Source organism: Chaetodon trifascialis, chromosome 1 (assembly GCF_039877785.1).
Source record: "Chaetodon trifascialis isolate fChaTrf1 chromosome 1, fChaTrf1.hap1, whole genome shotgun sequence".
NCBI classification, from domain to species: Eukaryota; Metazoa; Chordata; class Actinopteri; order Chaetodontiformes; family Chaetodontidae; genus Chaetodon; species Chaetodon trifascialis.
This window is the reverse complement of record NC_092056.1, coordinates 3,106,068-3,127,530: the sequence shown is the minus strand read 5'-3', so window position 1 is coordinate 3,127,530 and position 21,463 is coordinate 3,106,068. Positions and strand designations below refer to the sequence as shown.

General features: G+C 46.0%; 1 protein-coding gene across 1 annotated transcript in view; it reads right to left on the bottom strand.

Moving 5' to 3' along the window:
• The window catches only part of samd4a (sterile alpha motif domain containing 4A), a 44,890-nt gene extending 25,017 nt beyond the window's left edge, over positions 1-19,873 (bottom strand). The window contains exon 1 of the mRNA XM_070965700.1: positions 19,527-19,873. Coding sequence (XP_070821801.1) covers positions 19,527-19,722 — 196 coding nt within the window. The 5' untranslated portion in view covers positions 19,723-19,873. The remainder of the gene's footprint in view (positions 1-19,526) is intronic.
• Positions 19,874-21,463: the final 1,590 nt, after the last annotated feature.

The following is a 21,463-nucleotide window of genomic DNA, read 5'->3' as shown; positions in this document are numbered from 1 at the left end:
GCCACAACAAGGCAGCTAGCACAGCAGATAAGACCATATTAGTGGTTAGCAAAGGGACACATTAACTCCCAATCACACTGACAATGACACACCAGCTTTGTGTCTGTGTGTGTGTGTTTGAGAGAGAGAGAGAGTGTCAATGTATGTGAGTGAGACAGTGTGTGTGGAAATGTGTGTGTGTGTGTGTGTGTGTGTGTGTGTGTGTGTGTGTGTACACTTGACCCCAACTTGCACCTAAAAAAATTCCTTATCTCACACTGTGAAGTTGCATAACCATAGAGCTCTATGTGTGTGTGTGTGTGTGTGTGTGTGTGTGTGTGTGTGTGTGTGTGTGTGTGTGTGTGTGTGGTGTTGGTGGTGTTCTTCAGATTAGGATTACATTTTGATTAGGGTTAGGATAAGGCTAAATCTGAGGGATGACTAAGGAAGGTTAGGGTTAAGGAATGAACCAAGTCCATGTAAAATCCTTACACGTCTGTGTGTGTGTGTGTGTGTGTGTGTGTGTGTGTGTGTGTGTGTGTGTGTGTGTGTGTGTGTGTGTGTGTGTGTGTGTGTGTGTCCTCTAAACCTCTGTCCTGCGCTTCTCCTGTTAGCAAAACAAACATGAGGCTGGCTCACTTTGTCCCACTACCGGCAACTCGCTATAGCTGTTGTTGATTCAACACCACGTCCAACACAGCGTGTTCCCTTTACTGACCTGAGAACAGCAATCCAAGCGAGAGAGCTGACCAGCAACACACAGAGCAGGGGGCTTAATTCAACAAAGGACCTAACGAGGAGGCTGAACAGCAACAGATTGAGACATACTGGCAGGGAGAAAAGACTGGAGATGTGATCTTAATTAAATGTCTGTTTGAAAGGTGCTGGAATTGACTTTTTAACCACAGACGCATGCACACAGAGCATAAAACAAGACATTGTGGCTGAGACAAAGGGCCAGTCTGAATGAGAAGGAATCTGGAAAACACAGAAGTTGTGGAGGGAGAAAAGGGAGATGGGATCTGGGTGGAGAGAGGAGGACAGAGTTAAGACAGACAGAGTAGTAGATGGGTGGAGTGAGGGGTGGGAGGGGGCAGAAGGGAAAAGTTCCCGCTTCTGCTTTCCGAGTGGATTCTCCAGCTCAGCAGTGGGGAATGTGCTGGCATACCACAGAGCCTGCTGCTGAGGAATGCAGTGATTCCTAACGGATCCATAGCCAAGCACACACACACACACACACACACACACACACACACACACACACACACACACACACACACACACACACACACACACACACACACACACACACACAAAGCCCCAGTACGATCCCTACAGCTGTGTTCAACATGAAGTTAAACTGGTCTTCTTCACACCACATGTAACATCAGTATCATGATGTCCAGTTGTTTACACACAACACTGGCATGACGTGCTGGTCAGTCAAGAAGGACGTCACATGAATGAGTGGTTGACGTCGACATTAAGCCTGTGGCTCTTGAACTTTAAGTAGTTGTTTTTGTCCAGAGGCACAGTTCGAGTTTCTGTGACTTAAAATTAGAAGAGAGACTGAAACAGCAGATTAAATAAAGTACATTTCAATCAAACCGCAACTTGAACAAAATAATAATAATAATAAGTGTTCTGCTCACTGTCAAATATTTAAGTGTGGTAGCTCTGACTAATGATAACTTTCATACAGGGATTCTACATAATAGCACAAGTCTCATGTGACATTCATAGCCCCTATCTCACATACAGAAATCAGGCCAGTTTCAAACCTAGAGTGTGGCAGACAGTGAATTACAAGAATGAAGATAAAAACAATCTGTCGTGAAACGTGATGATGTTAATAAGCAGGTATTTGTGGAGTTATATGCTGAGAGCTCAAGTAAGCTGTTGGCTGCATCAGTTAAAAATAACTTGCTGTATATTACTGTTCATCTTTTTTATTGCACAATTAACAGAATCATTTCTAGGATATTTGCAAGTCTACTTTCAATGCCTGTGAGTTACAACAGAACAGAGATATGTCCAAGAGGACACCAGATAACTCTCAGGTGACAGAGAGTGGATCAGCATCCAACGCCTGAACACCAAGTACCTGCCAAGAACAACTTTTACCTGCCAGAACTGTTCTGTGCGACGTGTTGTTTTGTCTTAGTGATCTTAACAGAATGCAGAATGACTGCAAACACGTTAGAATAATGTAAAAATGTCACGCTCCCCTACTGAACGTTCAGCAGGACAAACATCTGAGGAAGTCTGCTAACATTTATTGCTACTCTACTTTATTTATCTATCTACCAAAAAACATCTGTTACTGCAACCAGTCTTGACTCAACACCAAGTCCCACCCGAACACTTCATCCCCAGGCATCGGCGGCCTGGCTCAGGGCGGGACAACTGGACTACAATGAGGTGCTAACACTGAGACACAGAGGGAAGTTGCTCTTTTTATTGGATCAGTTTTCCTACTGGCTGACATGCACATACTGTACTGGCACATTTCAAGGAGTATCTTCAACGAAGTAAGAGACTGAAAGAAACCAAAAATAAAAAGAGGAGGTGTGAATAAGGAAGAAAACGAAGAGAACAAAAGTCAGAAAAAACAAAGCACATGGTGTGCCGAAATGACAAAAACTGAAAAGACTGAATGAAGTGAAAAGAAAGTCAAAGAAATCTGGAAAACTAAATTAAGACAAACAAGCTCAAAGAGACTAAAGGATATAAAGAACAAGTCAGGATTAAAGATTCAGAAAGAAACAGCAAAAAGGGAATTAACTGTATGAGAGAGAAAGAAAGCAAAGAACAAAAGAAAAGAACGAGAAAGAGAGGAGCTGGAGCTGCACGAGAGAGTAGTGAAAGAGGTGTGGTGCACAAAATATATGATCTAATGTTATATGCTGCATCGCCCCACCCAGGGGGGGGGGGGGGGAGTCCATGTCCTGACAAGAAGTGCTGGCAGGCTCCCACAGGCCCTAACACAAGCTTTGGGGCCCTGGACGTAAGGGGAGGTGGGGAGGGAATGGAAGGGGGTGGATACAAGACACAGACTGAAGAGTTCACTGGTGTCAACAGGTTTCAACTAGAGGGGGGAAAAAGAGAGAGAGAGGAGAGGGAAGACTGCAAAATAAACAAGATGGGACAATCACACATGCAATAGACAAGAGGGAAGAAAACAAACAGCCAAGAGAGGAAAAAAGGAAGAGGACGAAAGAGAAACAGAAAGAGAGAAAAGAGGGGAAAGAGACTGAGGCAGTGCTGTGGGATCAGCCTGACCTTGGCCTCAGCCTGACCTACTGACACATAACTGAATGAGGAGGGAAGAGGAGGGGGAGGAGGAGCGCTGTTCGCCCCTGTCCTGTCTAGTTTAAAAAAAATCTCTTAGTAAAGTTTCGCTCTTTCCCAGAATGCCTTTCCAAAAGGAAGTGACACATTCATGCTCATGTCAGCCTCCATACCAGTGAAAGGCTGGCATGTGTGGTTACAGCGTACCAGCCTTTACGCAGTGTTGACATAGATTATTCCTTTAGGGTCAGCTTCAGCTTCTCGAGTCAATATTAGGACAAGTAAACCTACACGAGAGCTGTGAAGCTGAGGAAGAGGAGAGCAGAGAGAGGGAATCTATGCGGTGTGTCAGTCATCATGTCAGACAGGTGGAGCTGAGTGAGAGGAAACAGACAGTGGAGCTGTCAGGAGAGCAGTCAGCAGGTGATTTACTGACTGACTCTGCTGCATTCATGCTGCTCTGATCTGAATATGCGCACAACAGTCTGTTTTAGACAAACCTCACTCATGTTTCATGTTAGCATGCAGTGTATGCACCGACTGACAGTAACCTGGTTACACATTCTCGCCAGTCAGCTGATTTCTTAAACCTCAGCTAAAAGTTAAACCTGGTTTCATATGTGTGTTCTGCCTGTGATTTATGAGTAGTCTCTTCACTTTGGTGCCATAGTGACATCAATCATTACACTAAATTCGACATGACAGGATGTCACTGTTGGACTAAGTTTTACTGGGCAGATATATTCACACATCTTTCAGTGCCTTTGATCAGTGTCTGTGATATGAAAATATGAGCACACAATCAAAAAAAGTGTGCATCCTGATCATTCTTCAGTGACATAAGCTCAATGGACTCAGAGCTGCAGACAGCGCCGTCAGCTGAGGGCCGATCACACTGAAGACTTTGCTGGTTTCAGCACTGGAGCAGCGAGCTCAGAGGGACAAACAGAGCACTCATCGAGCTGCTCTGCTTCACCCTGCCCTGTTTCCATCAACCCTCTCTGCCTCCATCACAGCTAGGTTCACGGTTTGGTGACTGCGAGACAAGACGATCTTTGTAAAGGTTTGTAGCCTGCCATCTTGTTTTTCTGTGTCTCTCTGTGTACAGCGGCACAACTTTGAAACATCGTATGACTCGACTGACAATATGAGCCGTTTTTACTGGTCATCGTCCAAACCCAGCTGGCCAGTCCAAGCTTTCCTGCCACATCACTCCTCTCTCATAATGGAAACCAGGCCACACTCTAGAAAATACTATAGGCTACACACTGGAGCTAACACTCCAGAGGACCCTGACGGAAATTAAGTCATTCAAAAGTCAAAAGTCGTTTGCCATGTCTTTTATAATAGATAATGTCTTCGAATTTCTAACAGAGGACAACTTTGAACAGATGAACTGTGGAAACTAGAGCATTTTCTCATTTCCACAGGAAACAGTGACGTAAAGAGGAGCATGGCCGTCCGGCGTTCAGATCACAGGGGGGACTTTTGCTGAATGAAATCAGTGAAAGATCAGTCAGAGTCTCCAGAGAGCTTCAACAAACAGACAGAGACAGACTGAGATTCCTGTGGCCCTTAATAGAACAGGAAGAGGAACACCTTTTCATAGCAGCCTTGCATCATTACAGCCAGGACACCTGGTCAATTTATAGAGCATTATATAAAGCACATCTCTCATCTGCTTTTCACATCGCGTGTGAGGCTGTGTGTGCGTGTCTGCTGCAGTGTCGTGTACAGTAGGTGTAAAGTAGGTCTTTTCCGCCTGGGTGCTTATTTATTTATACTGTGTAATGTTTTAAACAGTGGCCAAGATGTGTGTGACTGTGTGTGTGTGTGTGTGTGCTTAGACTTCCAAAGTGGGAAGCACCTGCCTGACCATGAGTCGGACATGTTTGCCAGCGTACATGTCTCCCTTCCACAGGAAAAGGAAAAGCATCATCATGGCTACTGTGCACGCCAGCATCCAGCTTCATCTGAGCCTCATTCAAACCAAGTCTGCCAAAGTCAGGTGGCGTCATTCCTCTCAAACTGCTGCTGCATCAACACAAATCTCCATTACAGGGTTTCTCCTCTGCCTCCACAGTGCTCTGCCTTTGGCCGACAGACGCGAAGCATACTGATGACTCTGTCCTTTAAGGAAATCATATATGTTCCAAACCATTGACTGTTTTAAACTGTTTAAACCGCCTTCGCTTTGTCAAATCCACAGCTTTTTGGGGATTTTCAAGAAACCGTGCACCCTCAGCACTTCACCTGGACACCACCCGACAACAGCAGCAGTAAACGATAAAGGTAAACAAGTAAAAACTCCTTGTCTCTTGTCAAAAACAGATATTATATATAATTATGTGCTGTATAAAGTCTTTTGTCAAACAGAGCGAGGAGAGAACTCACACTTGTTCACGGGTAGAGTTCCCCTCTGCCCTAAAAAGATGAATATCAGGGACTATTTTTTTCTACAATGATAAAGGTCAAATATCATAACTCGAGTTTGGATTTAATGTCACCATAAATAAAACCGAAGGGGCTCCTGTGGTAAATATTTCTTCTTTCTATCCTGTACGGCTACTTGTTTCAGGCCACTAGACAAATCCTTAATTTGTGAGTTTTGGGTGAGTGAAGGGGCCAGATGATAGTGTTTTATTGTCTCATCTTTTTCCCAGCGGTGGGGGAGGATTCCTAGCAGAAGGACACGGCTGCTGTATGAATGGAGAACAATTCTTTGCTGTCCTTTCCTCCAACCCCCATCCCTTCCCACTTCCTCTCAGGTCTTTCATCCACATCCCCTCTTCTCCCCTGTTGCGGTAACTGGTGGTTGGGGGTCTGGAGGAAGCCATGTGGGGGCTGAGAGCAGGGCAAAAGATTTGCAGTCTACCTGTGGAAGCGTATGTAGTGCTCCAGTGTTGGGGAGGCTCTGAATGTGGCAGTTGCAGCTATGCCGGGAATGTGAGCCTCCGCTCTGCCAGGGCTGGACCGGAGAAGCCCACAACTCTATTTAAGGAAATGGCAGTCAGGGGCCCATCAGCCGCTCTCCCTGCCTCTATTTCTCGTCTGTCTCTTGCTCGGCTAAGAGCCCCCCTTCCTTCCTTGTACAAGAATGATAATTATTTTCCTTTGTGGAAGAAAGGTTTATTTCCGTACCTGCTGGGAAGCAGGAGAACACACACACACACACACACACACACACACACACAAGGAGAAAAATGTGTGTGCACACACACACACAGCAGTGCACTGACGGCGTGGTTTGTGTAATCGCTTCTGGTACATTTGTGAGTTTAACGGGGATGTCTCTTTGTAAACTGCTTTAGTGCTGTGGTCTTCCAAAAAACAACAAAAACAAGCCAACAAAACAGATGTTTGAAAGAAAGTGAAAGTTTTAGTCTACCTGCACACACACAGGCCTCTGACAGCACTGTCCCAGCCTTTATGCCAAATAACATGGAAACAACACATGCTGTCACACTGCGGTTACAAACCAGTCATCAGATTCAAACTTGTGATATAATAACGTTCCTCCCTGTAACAACACTTCAGCTGTGAAAAGCTGCATACTGTACAGATACTCTTCATCAGACAAGCTGATGAGGGTGTAAATGCTATTTCACTGGCTTTCCCAACATGACAGGAATTAAGGACAGAGCTTAACATTTGGGGCCTATAAACAAGTTATTCTATATGTGCTGAATACTGTATCAAACAAACAACGTTACAAACGTTTAGCTCATGAATAGATTCGATTCCTGTGAGCAGAACTGCAGCTCTGCGGCTCAGCCTGCAGCAGTTACACGTAACTAACTGGTCAGACCGTGTCAGTATGTCTACCCACCGGGGTCCAGTTTTTCAAGCTACACTGGTCACTCCTCCAGTGCGTGTGTGTTTGTGTGCAGTGGCCATTGATGCAATAAAGTGTGTGCATTTCGCTGCAGCTTGTGATGTATATTTGAGTGTCATGTGGAATGTGGAGTGTGGGTCAGCGAGTGAGCGACAGACGTGTTTACCCAGCATGCTCGGCTGACAGCCTGAGGGATATAGCGTCAGCATCCGGGTGTAACATCATGTGAGTAGATTCGGCGTGTGTGCGCACGCTCACACACACACACACAGACACACACACACACACACACAAACACACACAGAGGCCCATTCAGAAAAACACAACAGCCTGAGGCGATGAGAGCTCTGCTCTACTAGAGAGTTCAGGTAATCTGCAAACCAGGTATTTATCTTTGATAATGTGGAAATACTGCTTTTCAAAACTGTTTCATTTATAGATTTAGGTACTGAGGTGAAATGAAATCTATGATCAAAGTTTGTAACCGGTAACTTTCGAGTGAAACACTCAGGGAACGGACCCGTCACACACTCACCAAAAACCACTTAACCACCGTAACGTGTGCAAAGCAGGAGTTTGAAAAGAACGTCTGCCAGCAACAGGCTTAGCCTGCTTCAACGTTCGTTACTGTTATTACTGGATTAATTAATACTAAAATATCACTATTGATAAGGATGAATCCTGTATTCTTGTTTGTTTCCCTCTGCATTCAGTTCATAGCACTTCTTTCTGTGAAGAGTGACTGAGTCCTGCACAGACACCTGGTCTGGAAGCGAGCACCTTGGTGAGTCTGGAAGCAGACCGTGGACACAGCATCCTGGAGGACTCTGGTTTGGATGAGGTCATTTCCACCAACCGGGGACTCAAACACTCCTGTTGAATGGCCACCACGACAACCGTTGGCATGGGGCTCTCTCACTGGCCGGCTCTGCTAATGTCACTTGGCCTGCCACAGCCAACGGTGTGTCGACCAATCGGGAGTAAACGAACGTGGTCGGCGGCGCCTCGCCGTGTCTCCGCTGTCATCGTCCATTCATGTAAAGACAGGGGGACGCAGCTGACACTGGCAGAGTCTCACTTTAAGGTTTTGGCTCGGTGTGTCTGCATGACAGCAGCCCCTCTCACGTCAAGATGTCCTGAGCCTCGTCGAGCGTGTTTTATGAATAAGACGAGCAGCTGAGGTCAGAGGCTTAAACGTGCCTCCTTTGCAGATGCACTGGGAGACTTTTATCACCTGCTGCTATTGGCTCATCACAGATGTATGTTGTTAGTCGACAGCGAAATACACTCAGTGGCCACTTTATTAGGTACACCTGTAAAATCTAGTTGACAGCAGCTGAGCCTTGGATTCTACCTTTACAGAGATAAATGTGTTCAGTTATGACTGATACTGTTAGAGATCACTGAGCACAGCTGCTGATTATTAGACACATTTCTGGGTGACAGTGTACAGTGTAGGGGCCAGCATCCTCCCTGGTCTGAGTCACACTTATGTTATTTCATATGCTGCCTTGTCTGTGCAGTTGGGACTGGATGGCTTCCGAGCTGAACAGCCTCCTTACACAAGAAGTGCACTGTATAGCACAGCCAGCTGCCTGAGAGCGGGGTGGGGATGGGGAAGGGCTGGGCTCTGGGGGGGCTATATGGGGAAACATTATACGCATGTATGTCTGGTCTGGTCAGGACGAGACGGACTGGTCATCTCTGAGACAGACTGGTATCCCTCACCTGTTCTCACCCTCTCGTTCACACACAGACACACCAGATATACGTGAATCATCTATAAGATTTCTCGTTACTAACAGAGGATGCAGCTGAATTACGACCATTTATAAATCAGATGTGCTGAAAATCTGATTTGAATCACTGTAACGCACCATTTACTGGTCTCATGAGGGGAAAAAACACGGAGGGACTCATTTGACACCCAGAGGAGAGAGTGCATTAGTCCAGTTTTAGCTGCTCTGCACTTGCTTTCTGTAACACTCTGAATAGGACCAGGCTACATCGCAAACTCCCTTGTTCACTGTTCAGGAACACTGCGATCATCTGCTGCTGGTTTACTCTCAGCAACAGCCGAGAGAAATTCAGGAATGCAGCCTTTGTCAATGACGGCCAGAAGCTCTGGCATACACGGCCTACAGATTTCAGGGAAATAGCTTAATATTTTAAATACAGAATTCAACCTAAAACCGAATCTCTCCACTTTAGCATTTAACTAGCTATGACTTTTGTGCTTTGCCTCTGAACTTATGCACTGCTGCACTTAAAATGTTGTTTTACTTCATTTTATGCATCCTATGAGCTATTTTTAACTATTATATATCATACTAATATCACAAGACATTTATTGCATTTGTTTTTCAGTTGATTTGTACTTAAAGTTGAAGGAAATACAACGTTTACGCTTTTTTAAAAGATCAATAAAGGCATGATGTTTCCAAAGTCAATGAGCAACCATGTTAAACAATCGTGACCAAAAATAAACATGATTATGATATCTGTCATAATCAAGCAGCCCTAAGTCAAGCAACATTATGTCTGTGGAAATAGCATCAGAAAACCTGCGATTCATTTGAGATCGCATCACAGTACGTGTCTTCTACCTGTGGGAGATTAAAACAGACAGAGGGACTAGTCCAGTCTTTCCCCCATGATGTTCAACCAGCCTCTCGTGAAGATTGAGACTGGCCCAAACCAACAACCAGCATCCATGGTCAAATCAGAGCGGCTGATTTCTGCTCTAACATAATGCTGACACGTTACTTCTGTTTTCTATTTAAACAGTGAACGTTCACAAATGTTATAGCTAATTTTGCCTTTTTTTACCCTGCTGTACTAAAAACATTCAGATCCAAATCCACAGTATGTGACAAACTGTTCACTTTGTGTACCAGAAAAAACCTGATAATCCACCATCTGAGTATGTTTCAGCGTGTGTTCTGTCTCTGAAACACGTCCTCCTGCAGACTCAACTGTAACCGATGACAGTGTGTAAACATAAACAGATACACACATGGTGCAGTAATCCAGCTTGCTGGGGAAAGCAAAGCTCGGATCAAAGTTAGAAAAAAGCACAGAAGGGTTCACTGAGAAACTAAACCTCCAGGATTTATGAGGCGCTTGATTGCATAATCCCTGCTATCTGCGATGCCTCGTCCGCTTCTCTCACAGATAATATCAAGAGCCTGACATGTCTGAGGCTTCTAGTGGCTTCCATCAGCATGGAGTCCATTTGGCAGCTCGTCCTAATCCCCGGCCTCTGTCCATCCTCTTGTTTTCACTCACACTCGCACACACACACCTGGAAACGGGAACAGAGAAGTAAAGAGGCCTCTGCTGTAGAGGCAGAGGGAAAAGACGAGCTTTATTTCGTTTTCCCCTCTGGTCGTTTTGGCAGGTTGTCTGTCCCCATTCCTGAGGTTCAGTACGAGTTCACAGAACACGCCGTCAACTTCCAGAAATAAACTGTTTGCTCATGCGTGGGTGCGATGAAATAGTTTGGACAGAGACGAGACTTTTCTCTCTCTCCGTCTCGCTCTTTGACAGAATGGATGTTGACAAATAAAAGCTCATATGTGTGTGTGAAAAAACAGATTAGATCACTTCCACTTTAAACTTTTATCTCTATGGGGGACGATATTTATAGACACTTCCTTGGCAAGAGTAGATCAACAACATTGGACTGAAGTTTAAGGGTGATGCTGGTGTTTTTAAAATCACGAAGCCTTCGTTAAGTGTTAAATCAGTACCGATCATGTTACACGTTACGCTGACTGACACCTATCACCCTCCCCCTCACAGGTAGACATGGGGTCTAAACATTTACAAGCTTAACCTTGTTTTAACAGGTCCTGACCAGGATAACTGTTAACTCTAAGTTAGACTTGGCGGAGAGAGCGGTGAATGAGTTTCAGCTGTAAATGGCACCAGTATTCTCTGAGCCTTTATTTTTTCCCTTCTTCGCCCCACCCGTCCCTCCTGCTCCTCTCGCCCTCCCCTCCTCCATACCGCGGTGTACTCAGGAGACCTTAGCTCCACTGAAGGTGGAATCAGTTTTCCTTTTCCACTGTGTCTTTTTCCCCCCACGCTGGAAAAGCCCCCGTCCAACTCTCGCCGAGCGCTCGACTCAAGTGCGCTCCGACGTGCCCACATTCCTAGACAGTATCCCCAACGCCGGAACCGTTTACCGCCTCGGCCGGGAATGCTGATTTCCAGTCCAGGTTTTCATCAGACCTAGTTTAGGCAGAGAGTGCAGCAGGAATTCACTGAGTAATACTAGCCATTATACAACGCATACTTTCCCTCCATGTCAGTCATCTTACACACAGACAAATGCAGAAGTAAGCTTCCTCTCTCTCTCTCTATAGCAGACGCAGAGCTAGTGCCGGCAGCTCCTGTGAAAAGTCATTATTTTGCTGGAAGTCATATTCTGACCTAGATTCAAACAGCCTTTCAAATTCAAATTCTCCACTGAAGTTACCCCCCGCTCACAGCCCCTGTATAATCCTGGCACTTCTGTGGATTTGGTGCTTCCAGGTGTAAAGAAAAGTGTTTTTCCATTTACATGTTTGGCAAATCATTTCCTGATACCAAAAAAAGACGGAGCCTTCAGGTTCTGCTGTCAGAAACTCGTCTCTCTCGCTGTTTCCAGCTCACTCTGTTGTCACTCACAAACTGTATACAGACAGTACATCTGATGTGGAGACAGTGACAGTGTATTTAATAAATACTGCTGTTATGAAAAGTTTTATGAGCATTAATATCAACATGGACGAGGAGTAATAAAATAATAATCGCAGGAATAAGAATAATCTTTATAATGTGTTGAATTTTTCCACAAAAAGTCCAATTGAGTAGTAAAAAGGTCTTAAAATAGCATTCACCGATTCTCCTTCGTCTCCTAAAAAAAAGTCAGGAGCCTATGATATGTATGTAAATATAGCTAAAGGTCTGTTCACACACAAGCGGGAGCGTCGCCGCTCAAAGATCTGTTGGTTTGGGCTTATGTGAACGCAGCAGTCGCACTTGGACAAAGCACGTCCCAGCTCGCTTCCAGTCCAACCCTGGAGCAGTTCATTGGTGGTGTGAGAGCAAACGGACCAAACACCAGTAGAACTGTGTGCAATATGGCGATATATATCACATAACAGAAAAAAAAATCAATTCATATTATGCTCTATCATTTATTTGACTGCGTGCGTGTCACATCATCATCTGCGTACGGGAAATTTGCATGAAGGGAACAAAAACGACGATGGAGGACAGTTAACATGAGACAGAATGAGGGAAGTCCACACAGAAGAAGGACTCCGACGAGCCAAGACAAAACCGGGAGCTGGTACCTAAAAGAGGGGCTACCTCTGTCTATGGACAGTGTGACACGGACCACAAAAATGCAAATTAAACTCAAACAACACAAAGTTTATAAATCAAAATGTAATAACGAATAGGCCTTTCCATGTGGTCATTCTAGATCAACTATTTAGTCACTGGACTGACAGAAAATGTGCTCTATCATGATACAGCACCAACTATAGGATGTAAGGATGTACGTCAGTAAGCTGCATTAATGTCAATGTCTCCCACCAGCTTAGGGTCCAAAACGACGACGCGTCCTCTAAAGGAAGACCTGGATGTGACCCCATGTGGGTCCTGATGATCCACTGATGACACAGGAAGACAATCGCCTCAACTGTCCACTCAGTGAGTCACCCACCTGTCTGTATAACTTCATGTTTGATGTCCTAAGTATCTGAAGTCTGGCAGATCTTTCTACTGTTAGAGATTTAACTTGGCAGTGTGTTCATCAACACACACCCGTACACAGCTGCTTTATATGCCATGACTGTTGATTTTAGGAGCTGCACTGTGCAGCACATGGACTTTCTGGACTTCCCACTCTTTCAATCACACATGATTTCTGGACAACCACAACACGAACCATTCAAGCAACAAAGATGGAGGCCAAATTTCCCAATGACAAGAGTGAAATGGATGAATTGTGAGTGAATGACAGTGCCTGCTGCCACTCATTTCAAACACAGACTCTGTCTCTGTGGCCTCAGTTCTTCAGCACAGCTGCTCGTACATATCGAGTCCCTGTCTGCCTCCTCCCAGCTCAAACAGCCGTGCAGGCCAGGTCAGCAGTACGGCACACCACACGAACATGAAGTTAGTCATTCAGAACACCAGGCCCACTGTCCTGTCCTAACACCACCCCTTATACTAACCCTGCACGCTCTGCGTGCGTGCGTGCGTGTGTGTGTGTGTGAGTGTGTGTCGTCTCTTAGACCGTGCAGCGCTCTGCTCGCTATTCATGTCTCCTCAACTTGATCCGATATTGTCCCTCTTGGGATTGTCTCAGAAGAAGTTTTGTTCTCCTTGAGGGGGTAGGAAAAACAGGAAGTTACTGTCCTTAATAACTACGAGTGAAACGCTGCGGGCCACAGATTACTCCAGTCAAAGAGAAGAAAACCAGGATTTAAACGTTCACTCTGCGGTTTCTCCCATCAAAAACAGTCAAATCTGTCAGGGATTATTGTGATGGCGTCTCCCTCATTGACTTAGGTCTGAACTGAAAACTCAACGCTGCATTTGCACATCTGTGCTGGGCTGTTCAGACCGTGATCCTGAACTCTTCATGAACAGCCAAACAGTCAGAAGAACCCTGAACGCTGCCCCTCTGTCAGGCAGATAGTGACCCCGCTGACTTGGACTGCATCTCAAGTCCCAAATCAAGTCGCATCACTCGCCGAGTCCCACAACAAGGCGGCCTCTGAGCCGCTCGCAGAAGTAGGTCACTGAGGATTCCATTCATTTGTACACCGCTTTCCAAATAGTTGCGCTTTTCCACTCAGCCCCAGACTTCCAGCTGCACGTTAACCCTTTAACAGCCTGCGGGTTTCGTTTCTGCACCAGCACCAAGTCGGACTGCTCTCGTTACTCATCATTCAGGAAACTAACAAACCTGTTCTCTTTAAACTCTTTAAACCTGTGCTTTTGTTCCTGATGTGACGGCACTAAGCAGACACTGAAAGGTTTCCCTCACACGGATTTTGAAACAGCTTTTTTCAGACTTACGTTGCCAGTATTATCTAAAGCTGATCACAGCATTCTGTGTTTTATTGCTATTGTCAAAAAAAAAACCCTACGAAACAAACTCATTAAATGATTAAGAGACAAACAAACCATTTCGTACCAAGAAAGACTGACAAAGCATTTACAGTAACAAACGCACATAAACTAAAATGCTATTTCTTACAGTTTACGTGCTCCTCGTCTAGCTGAGATAAGGAATAATTTCAGAATGGGAAATACTTCGGTATTGGCCCAGTAAAACAACAGACTCAAGATTTCTGCCGTACTCTGACACATAAGCACTCAAACAAGCTACCACAACATACCAGAGGGATCACGTAACAGACGGCCTTCTCCATCTCCCTCTTTTCAGTTCCATGTGTCCTGACGTTACTGTAAGTCTACGGCGCTCAAACGGCCTGCTGAATCCTCCTTACTCAGCTGAACCGGCAGACAGGAGGCGACCACAAGCTGACACAGGTGGGAGGAAACTCGAGGGCGTGACCCAAAGTTTAATCTGGAGGTACAGAGGGTGGAAGCTCCTCTCCTACAGAGCGACTGTTGAGACAGCTTGTTGCACAGAATGTGTACATGGAGCTGACGTGTGCTGAAACAACAGATATTCAGCAGCGCTTTGTGCTCGTGAAAGCACTTCTGTGCACGAGAAAAAATAAAAACACTCTCACATACAAAGTGTCTATACCAAACAGAGGTTTTTACCATTACTGTGTAATCTAATCATCAGAGTACACAGCTGAGTAGAACTGTGTATTTACAGCCAGATTAAGAGTATTTTAGTTTAACAAGCTTTAAGAAACATAGCTCGTTACCGGACTGATGTGACCACGTCTGGAGGAAGAGCAGCATGAGGAAGAAGCAAAGCAGCACAAAGTTAAGCCAAAACAGCTGGACTGTATGACTACATTTATATGAACAACATAACCTCAATTACTGGAAGTACACAGGACCAGACAACAGTGAAAATATTTTTTCACTACTAACAGAGCAGTTTCTTGACTGTTTTGCACATTCGACACCGACACCACTGCACCGTGTTGTTTACTCCGTAACTGCATTTGGATGTCAGATGTGCCCAACAAATGGAAAAACTGAAAGGAAATCCAGGTGCGTTACGATGTTACCTGAATGAATCAGACCAAAGCACAGGGTTTTCTTTATGTCGTTGGCCGCCATCTTTGTTGACAGAAATGGCAAAACCATGGCGCCTTTTATCAGTAACCAATGAACTACTGAAAGCTAGGTTATCTTAAATTACAAACAGGCAAACAGGACTGGATATCAAAACTCAGTTGCCTACTTGTTGAGCGCCGGCACTCGACAGATATAAAAATAACATAGGGATGTAACGATATATATATAATCTCACGATGTCGCAGTAGAAATATGCCCATTGTGGGACTGTGGCGCTATCTACAGTGACGTTACATGGTTATTTTCTACATCAACTACGACACAGGAAACACATCGAACAAGAGATGCCATTTGACACATCGCCACCCAGAAATCGGTCAGGCCAAAGGAGCCTGAAAGAAGCATCTGGAGACATGCTTCGCCATTACAGTCCGACACAGAAGACAAGATGCATCGGTGAGTATAAAGCCAAAGACCTAAGGCTGTTTTCCGCGTTCGACAACGATGGATTTCGGAGGTCAGTAAACTCCCTGGAGTCCAGCGTGGCCACACTTCAGTCGCACAGTGACAGCAGCTCTGGACCAAGAGACCAACGCTAAAGACACACAGAGCCTGAAAGCAGCAGAGAGCATTCAGTTACCACAGATGGACGGACTTCACGAGCCGCTCACAGCTACATTACAGTCACAGCTCACGTCATGAGCAGCCAATGGGAAAAGAGAAGTATTGTCCGACAGACGGGACCTCTTGTCCAATCACACGCTGGACTCAACATATCTGCTGTTTTGGAGCTCGACATGGAGAACCGCTGCAGACAATGTATGAAATGTGGCTGTCTGTGTGTCCCTGCACATTAAGTGTTATACACACACTTTAAACCTCGCTTCACAAACAGGTTTGAATGTCTGCCGCGCCCGCCGTCTGCTTGGTCGACTGAGGCGTGTGGCGGCGTTTCTTCACCACAATTCAACTGCCTGTTAGACCTGCCGGTCCATGAACAGATCCTGATGTGGTCCCCTGATGGAGCAGCTCTTTGAATGACTGTTTGCTTTGAAACTGTACATGCTTCAATCATTCATTGCTAAAGACAATTCCTGCCTTAGCTCACCTATTTTGACTGCTAATATGTAACTCATTTATTTTACCCGAATATCTGAATAGAAAACTTTTTTCCAGTATTTTCCATGTCATGTGACCCACCTGTTGGTCTCCGTTCGCATGTCACATTGTAAAGCTCTTTTCCTTCATCATTCTTGTCTTCACTTTCAGGTTTCTGATGTTGATTCCTGGGCCAAAATCTTTGTTTTTCATTGTCTGGTTCCATCTTGGTATAAAAGCTAAATCCATATGGACATTTTCGTCCATCTAATGGTGACGGTACGTGGACAAAATGCGTGCACCTCACATGCGACGTGCTGGCCGGCCTTTGCCACCGTTGTTTCCCAAAAATCCCGGGAAAATCCTGAGATGTCATCAGTGAGTGCAAACCTCAAGGTTACGTCACACTGTACATCCCGGCCTGATGACAGGGCCAGAGCAGGCCGTCAGCAGCCTGTTCAGAGGCACCGCGTCAGTCCATTCTCGACTGTTCAAAGGAAGAACTGATGTGAGCTCTAACGCTGAACAAAACTCAGTTTAAGACACTGAATCAAGTGAAAAATGATTGTGCATGTTTGTGTGGGAACAATCTGTCCTCAGCAAACAACGTTTATGGTAAAGCTGGTTAGGTATTAAAAGGCAAAACCATTGAAATTAGATCACAGAATGTGCAGAGTGTACAAGAAGAAGGAAGCGCTTCCATTATTTAGGCCTAACGACATAAATTACTGCATAAATGTGTGCTAATGCCTTCATATTTCTTTGTACTGTCTGCAATACATTTAACTTTCACAAAGCCATGATGCTACAGTTAAATGAAGTATTTGTAAATCAGGGTCAATTAAAACTAATTTTTATCAGAATTAAGGCAAATGCTTCAAAATACTGTGATGTGAATTTCGGGTCTTCTTGTCAGCCCCCCACTCGACACTATTTGGCCTCTGTCCCTCCTGAAAACTTGATCTCTTCATGACAAATGCCTCCATATCCACAGCCAGCCAGCCCGTGAAGTTGTACGTTGTGTGAATCACCAAATACCAACTGCAGCTACAAGTGTGGTTATTCTTTAACTCACAGAGTTTTCATTATGTTATTCCACCCACCAGCACATTTCCGCCTTTGGTTCATTTCCACCTGGACTATAATCAGAGTCTTGGTGGCTGGAAATCCAAGATTCACACAGAATATGAGGGTGAACTAGGACTGGGACTCAAGGATCACCAAGACAGTATTCTACGATGTGGAAAAAAAAAGTTGTAAGAAGACATCACCCCTATCCACCGCCTCCCCTTCATCAATCTGCTTTGATCTCTGACAGTACGAACCGGCCCGACTCTGGGAGGGGTTGACTGAGGAAACTTCATCTAGTGTGCGTTTGATGTCTCCGGCTTCATATTAAACAATAACAAAGCCCGGCCTACATTAAGCGCAGCCGCTGCCCATTGTAAACCCTCATGGAAACTCGATGTAATGTGTGAGTGTCACTGCAGGGCAGGGCCATTATGTCAGCCCAGTGTCAGTAATCAGATGTGTTGCTGCATGCAGATGTTGCCATAGGTACACACAGACGCCTGCTCTCCATCGCAGCAGCACTTTCTATTTTTCATGAGCCCAGTTGGTTGCCAGGGTTTTTGTTTCCATGGCCACGCTGCAGTCTGATGCAACAAAACCCAGCAAGAGCCCCCCTCGGGTGCCTTGGCGCGATACCAACCCAGGGAGGGCTACAGCGCTATAGGCTGGCACGCTGACTGACGTCTCCAGCCGGCCACAGTGCCAGCTGAGCTAACACTGAGCGTGACCCCAACCTCCTTCCACAATCACTTACTGACTGGCTGCGGTTCAATGCAGCATTTGCAGTTTCATAACATCAGTGATTCAGCTTTTTTATACTCTCGATGGATCCGCACAAATGTTTTGGACAGGAAGTGTCTTCTAATGCTTGTGTGGACCCTGGAGAAGTGTGTTTTGCCGTACGCGTGTTCCAGGGTCAGTGACTACAGCGGGGTCTGATACTGATCGTTTTTTTACTGTTATAGCAGCTGGTACAGTCAGCTCGACTGCTCTGCAGTGTGTCGGGATCTCCTCCGGGTGGCGGTGTAATAAATGCTCGGGGACTCTACGGTATAAAGTAAAGAACCATAAAAAGTCAGTCTTGCTCGGCTAGTCTAGGCTCGGGCAGTATTACGCTACTTTGAAATCACGATGCTGTGATTTTCAATACCGTCAACAGCGCAGACCCTCGTAAAATGGGTAGAGCTGCGAGTATCGCAGCGACTGGCTCAGTCCCTGCGCCTCTCCCTCACAAACACATTATCGATTAGACCACGGAGTTCAGTTATAGTGACAAATTATCAAAACAGAGTACCTATGAAGTACCTAGGGTTCACTCGCGTTGGCGTTTGGTACTATCGAAAATACCTTTGTAGTTTTACTTAAATACGTCTTTGAACGCAGGACCTTAAGTCGTAACAGAGTATTTTTCACCGTGGCATTACTACTTCTACTAAAAGATCTGTGTAGCTTTTCCACCGCTGGTTAATCCATACATGGACGGCACAGATGGTGTACAGCTGGAGTATTATTATTGTTATTATCTATTACTATTGTACATTTTAAGCTGTAGTAATCATTAGCAATGAAGTACTGTAGCTCTGAATAACGGGTTGTTGTCATTGCTGTTGACACATAACATTTCAAGAATTTAAATGTCATTTTCAAATAGGAGAGAAAAAGAGGGAAAAAAGTACTGTGATTTGCGGATGTGACGCTATCTACCGCACCAACAATGAACATCATAAAAACTCAACGACTGAGGTGTAGAAGTGATGCCTGACGACAGGGAAAAAACTGCAATATCCTCTGTAACTACTGCTGCCAGTTCCCAGCAGTGGGACACATGCTAAAATAAATCTTAGATGTACAAATTATGTGTTTATTTGCCGATATGAAGTGTTAATGTATTACTTCATAGTTCAGTGCCCTCAAAATGAGACCACAATGAGGTGATTCTAGGACGGGCTCTGCTCAGTCAGTGCCTGTAAATGCATCTTCATCATGTCTCAGTGGATGTCGGAGCAGCTGGCCATCCTACCTGGGTTGTTGGCTTCTCCCTCCAGGACCTGCAGTTCGGTGCACTCGGCGAGGGAGTGCTCCAGACACAGCTGCAGGAAGCGGGCCTGGGTCCGGCTCACCCTCTTCAGCAGGGACAGCAGAGCCACCGTCTGCTCGCACTCATTCCACCCCTTAAACCAGCTGGCTAGCACGCCCACCTGATCGCGAAACATCATGGTCTGCGAGGCGGGGTGACGGCTGACGGACTGCGGCGGCGCCGGGCCGGGCTGTGAGGCGCGCGGAGCCACTCAGAGCAACCGAACCCCAAACTTTACCCTGCCGGTCTGGGCTAAACTGATGGAGGACGACGGTGGTCTTTACAGCTGATTGTTGGGGCGCTCAGTCAGCTGAGGAGGCTCAGATGGAGCGCTGCGATGCCATTCTTAGCTGTGCTGGCATCTTGGACAGCAAGGCCAGAATCTGTTTCGCCCGCAGTCGACGTGGGATATACTCCTCCTGGAGGGGTTTCTGCACCGTCTTCTCCCGCCTTACACTCTCCGCTCTTTGGGTGGGGGGGGGGGGAGCTGAGAGGTGGTCTACTAGCTTGGCATGAGGTGATCTGAGCTGCTCTCTGCTGCTTAGTGGCTCCCGGAGGGACCGATATTCGATGAGTCAGCTGTCTTCCAGCACTCTGTGTCACATCAGCTTCAGCCTCATTGGCATTTTTCTTCAGGGAATCCCTCTTAAGCCTGCAGGAGGATGTCAGAAGTTAGAGGAGGGACAAGCACACATTTAAGACAATGCTCTGCGTGGCCCTTTGTGCACGTCTCTGGCTCTCTGTCATGCATATTCAATGACTTTAACAGTGCGCGGAGAGGACAGCCTCGGCTCATATGCGACAGCCTCCCTGTTGCTTCAGCTCTGCAGACTTGCTGCAATGGGAACAAAAAAATACCCTTCAGAAAGTCATACATGCATTTATAGGTCGCCTCCTCGCCGTTGCTTATGCGCATAGGCTTGTGGCATTCACCGCCGAGACAAAAATAAATAATTTTCGCTTTTGGTATCCACCCATTCCTAAAAATACAGCTGTCGGTAGTACTGGCGCTGCATCCCGGAATTTTCCAAAAGGAAGGACGCCGGGTTACTGACGGCGGCCGCTGGCAGGCTGTGTGCTGTCGGGACGCTCGCAGCGACTTCCCTCCGTTATTTTAATGACAGGTTAGTCTGTAGATGTGCATTTTAAAGCGGGGCCGGGCTGCAGAGGTGAGTTTCAGCCGAAGCAGCGGAGAGGAGTAAGCTAGGCGCGGACTCCGGGCTGCGCGTTAGCCGCTGTCTAAAACTGTCACTTTGCTTCATCAGCACACAGGGAAGGACCGCCGGCGGATGTGTGTGTGAGAGAGAGCCGTTTGTACGGAGAAAAACCAATAAATATAACCTCGTCTGAGTCCATGACCCGTTTCCTTTCTAGAACTTTCCCATGGAGGAGCTGTGACTTCAGTTAACGTTAGCAAAGTTAGAAACACCGTTAGCCAAGCGGCTGACATTAACGGCTGAGGAGTCCCACTAACCGTTGCCGTTAAGGCGTTAGCTAACTGGTCAAACTGTGTAAATTCAACATTAAGGCCGGTTCTGGTTGATAGGAGGGTTATGTTAGTTTTTTTTCTCGGGATAAACACCCGAGCCGAATAAGAGAGTGGACAAAACAACGAAAAAAAGATTGAGAAACTTTGGTTTGAATATTTGAATCGTCAGAGAAACGGCTGGATGTGCCGAGCCGGACGGTTCTTACCTCCTGGCGCAGTTTGCATCGCTGGGTTTGTCTCAGGACGGGCGACAGGCTCAGCTTTTCGGGGAGCGGTGCCCCTTCACTCCGGGTCTGTGGGATTTGCCATCTTGACTAACTTTTCCTCTGTCTCTCCCCAGCAGACGGCTGCTCGGCTGCTCTGCTCTAAAGCTCCACGGTCAAGCTAGACG